This window comes from Triticum dicoccoides, chromosome 4A (genome assembly GCF_002162155.2).
Source record: "Triticum dicoccoides isolate Atlit2015 ecotype Zavitan chromosome 4A, WEW_v2.0, whole genome shotgun sequence".
Taxonomy (NCBI): Eukaryota; Viridiplantae; Streptophyta; class Magnoliopsida; order Poales; family Poaceae; genus Triticum; species Triticum dicoccoides.
The window spans coordinates 528,392,004-528,396,224 of record NC_041386.1 but is presented as its reverse complement, the minus strand read 5'-3'; the positions used below and the strand labels follow the sequence as shown (position 1 = coordinate 528,396,224).

Sequence of the window (4,221 nt, the reverse complement as noted above, 5' to 3'; positions counted from 1 at the left end):
AAACTTGTCCATCACCGTCTGAGATGGTTTGGGCATATTCATCGCATGCCTCCATAATCTCTAGTGCATAGCGGATGGCTAAAGCATGCCGATAATGTCAAGAGAGGTCAGGGTAGACCAAAGTTGACATGGGAGGAGTCCTGTAAAGAGAGATCCGAAGGACTGAAATATCACCAGAGAATTAGCCATGGACAGGGATGCATGAAAGCTTGTTATCCATGCCTTAGAACCATGAATTGGTTGCGAGATTCTCATGAGTTTCAGCTCTAATATACCCTAACTTATTTAGGACTAATGGCTTTGTTGCCATTGCTCTTGCCTCTCGACCTCCATGGAGGCCGAATTTCAGGATGGAACATCCTTGAAATGTGATCTATAAAAAAACAAAGTCATGGTATGAGTGGATAAATAGTATCATGTGTTAAAAAGCCTCAGGTTTATTCTTTTGCACAACCATCATATCAACGTATTTTATCCTGAAAATTTACACATTTTGTGCATTATGCCTCCATGTATGTCTATTTATTTTCAGATTTTTTTTGAACTGTAAAAATATGAAATTTGATTTTTTTTTCAAACCGGCCCCATGAGGCTCGGCCTCCAAAAGGGGTTTTCAGACAATTTTTCTTTAATAATTAATAGGAAAGGCAAAGTTTTTGCCTCGATTTTAAAAAAGAAAGCCTTTTTTTGCGGGAAAAAGAAGAAGCCTTGCCTTGTGGCCTGCACCTCGCAAGCCACGCGGACACGCCGTCGATGAAAGCCACAGTGTGGAAAGAGCTACAGTGTGAGGATATTTAAAGCAGCGATGCTGACATGATTTTATATTCGTAGTGGGTGCACCATATTTTTTTCCCAGAAAGACATCAGCAAGTGAGCATCATAGGCTAGACCGCTTTGAGTCAAGTCAACTCATTCTTTGCCTACGCGCTCCATCCAGATCTCATTGGGTTGGTTCGTATAAATCCACCCGAAGCTAGCAACTACTAGCAAGGAAGCGATTCTTCTCACAAGCCTCATCCCCGTTTCGTTGTTCTCTTCGCAGCTGCTCGAGAGAATCAGCCCCAAGTGTTCGATCTTCCCCAGGTTAGTGCTTTTGAATCGAGAAGCTGCATATATGCTGCTTAGTTTCCAAGAGATCCATGTGCGCCTAGTCCTGTGTACTTAGATCTGTCCTTCTATATGGGGCATAAGAGTTTCTGACGATGCGTGTAGCTTGAAGCAGCTCACCTCAAAGCTTGTTCAACCATCAGAAATGGCGACCGGCGCTGGCGGAGGTCAGCCGAGCGTTCTGAGCACATTGCCGAAGAATCTGCCGTTAGACTTTCTGAAAACCATCACCGACCAGTTCTCAGACGAGCGTAAAATCGGTACAGGCGCATTTGGAACTGTTTATATGGTATGTGGTCATTCCTCTGCCTTTATATTTTCACCTTCGCATGAGTTTCTGAAGAAAGATGCCAATGTTTGCTGAAAAAGTATCTTTGAGGTCGAACAGGGATTAATGCCGGATGGGCAAATAATTACCGTGAAGAAACTCGCTGAAAATTCACCAATTGCGCGTGAGAAAGCATTTGCTAACGAGGTTCAGAATATTATGGCTCTCCACCATGAAAATGTAGTAAAATTGGTGGGCTACTGCCATGAAGGTCAAAAGAAAGTGGTGCTGAACAATGGAAGATATATCGTGGCTGACATTGTTGAAAGTTTACTTTGCCACGAGTACGTACCAAGGGGAAGCCTTCAGAAGAATCTTTTTGGTAAATACAATACTACCTGATTCAGACTGCATTCGTGTTAATGTTCTGATATGTTTATAGTACTACGGATTGGAGTTTGACATCACTATATTCCTTTAACTTTTCAATGCTCAATAGTGGGAAAAAAACTACAATAGTTGATCTTATCAAAAGAACTTGTTATTGTACTGAAAACTTGTCATTGTGAACATATTTTTGCTGCCGGCATTCTAATAAATAAATGTTTACGTTATTGTAATTCGTTATATTCGAGTAATTCAGTAATCCTGTGTTTTACTTCTTCAGAACTACATACAAAAATGGACTGGAACATACGCTTCAACATAATTAAGGGGATTTGCAACGGTTTGCACTTTGTACACAGCATTCCTATTGTCCATATGGATCTCAAGCCGGAAAACATACTGTTGGATGATAACATGGTGCCGAAAATCGCCGATTTCGGTCTCTCCAGACTCTTTGGTCAAGAACAAACACGGATGAACACACAGAATGTTGTTGGGTCATAGTAAGTTGACCACAAACTGCGATAATCTTTTGTTCCTTCGTCTTAAAGTAAACTGCATTCTAATCTCTCCGATAATACTTTTAAAAATCTTAATGATATGCAGTGGATACATAGCTCCGGAATATCTATACAGAGGTGAAATCTCCACCAAGTCAGACATATACAGTTTAGGCCTACTAATCATGGAGACTACCACAGGAGAGAAGAATTGTCCAGGCAAAGAACCTTCTGCAGTGCAATTCATAAAAAATGTAAGATAAATTTTGCTTCATGATTTGAAAACTAAACTTTAAAAGCTCATGTTACGATTGATTTTTGTGTTATCTTGAGGATCATGATTCCAATCCTATATGTAGGTACGTGAAAATTGGAAAGAGCAGCGCATCGCATCTGAGTACCCATTGTTAGATGTGGATGGCCTCCAACAAGTAAAAAAATGCATTGAAATAGGACTGGAATGTGTTGAGATTGATCGGCTGAAGAGACCATCCATAGAAACAATTCTCGACAAGCTAAACGGACGATGTGCATCCATAAGAAACTAAAATGTCATGCCAGGTATGCAATTTTCACTCTTTATAACTGACTTGTTCTGCATTTCAGCTGCTGATAACCTACTATATGACGTTTCAGGTCTCCAATCTCCATCGAGCATGAAATTTGGGTTTTGTTCAGCAGACATGTGCAAGATGGAATGGATACTCCCTATTATTGCTAGAATGAATTATTTATAAAACAGTACGCTATGATATGTACGTCATTGTGAAGCCTATTAAATTGTATTTCTCCTTGTAACTGCTACGTACTCCACATATCTCTTCGTGGTAATGGATATTTTTATTCTCCAGATACAATGTTGTCTGTTCAATTTCAGTTTGAAATACAAATTTTATGTGATAGTGTAGCAAGGGAAAAATGCAAAAACTTTGTGTGTCGGTGCTTTGTGGCTTAATCAACGGGGTCCAAGTTAGTCTAGTTTACAACCGACTTAAACTATTTGGGGATTAAACCAAACATCTTGCTATACGGTAACCCAAAGACAACGGCAGCTGGGATGATACCAACCGTAGTCTACAATAAACAAGAGATGATCGATTCAACAATCTTCTTTTCGAATTGCCTACTTGCCCGAGTTGCTTGGCAATTTGCTCAATTGACTTTTAGCATTATTACTACCCACCACATGCGTCGCACTTTTTTTTTTGCAGGCGATTAGGCGACGACGGACTTCATATGCCATAATTTCCTAGTTTGCTCTCATATGTTGTTTCAGATGTTTAAGATGTCGTCTAAACCTCGTACAGTAATAACTCAATATTTAGGCTGTGTTTGCATGCGAAAATCGTCAGTTTCAGTAATTTTTCTTAGCAAGAGGAAGTATCCACCGACGCGCACAATATATTCCGGCAGCCAGAGTCACCCTACTCCAAGGGGCCCAGTCCGGCGACATAGGTAGAATCATCCAACCTGTCAGACTCACGGTGTCACAAATGGCGAAGTCTTGCAATGGTTGCTGCTGTCCGTATGGACCACCACGAAACTGTAGGCGGTGGTTCGCCGGCTTGGGCATCGGCCTCGCGGTGGCCGCCGTCCTCGCCGCTATCACAGTCGTCGTCTTACGTTTCGGCGTCGTCCCCCAAGTCAAGGCCAAGGTCTACGACGCCCGTCTCAACAGCTTCGCCTTCGCCAGCAGAACGACCGGCGCGGCGGCGCCTTCGCCCGTCTTCGCCTTCGACATCTCGGTGGCCCTCGCCATCCGCAATCCCAGCGGGGCGGTCATGAAGCACACCAAGCCCCTCGTGGCCACCTTCGTCTTCCACGACCGGCGCCTGTACAACGCCACCATCGCCGGCGAGGGGCACAAGCACAAGATGCTCAAGACCAAGGTGCACGTCGTCCGCGCGGTCGGGGACGTCCCGGCGTACGTGCTGGACGCGGCGGCGGCGGAGGACTTCA

General features: G+C 43.3%; 1 protein-coding gene across 3 annotated transcripts; it reads left to right on the top strand.

Moving 5' to 3' along the window:
• The first annotated feature begins 834 nt into the window (after positions 1-834).
• On the top strand, positions 835-3,112 carry LOC119286540 (cysteine-rich receptor-like protein kinase 36). Of its 3 annotated transcripts, none has more exons than XM_037565922.1 (7): positions 835-1,083; positions 1,251-1,396; positions 1,496-1,757; positions 2,043-2,265; positions 2,369-2,516; positions 2,622-2,823; positions 2,899-3,112. In XM_037565922.1, the coding sequence occupies exons 2-6, from the start codon at positions 1,253-1,255 to the stop codon at positions 2,808-2,810; spliced, it is 966 nt and encodes a 321-aa protein (XP_037421819.1). In that variant the 5' UTR covers positions 835-1,083; positions 1,251-1,252; the 3' UTR covers positions 2,811-2,823; positions 2,899-3,112. The 3 variants fall into 3 exon arrangements, with proteins under 3 accessions (XP_037421819.1, XP_037421817.1, XP_037421818.1); XM_037565920.1 differs by having other exon boundaries at positions 1,223-1,396; XM_037565921.1 differs by having other exon boundaries at positions 1,213-1,396.
• The last annotated feature ends 1,109 nt before the right edge of the window (positions 3,113-4,221 follow it).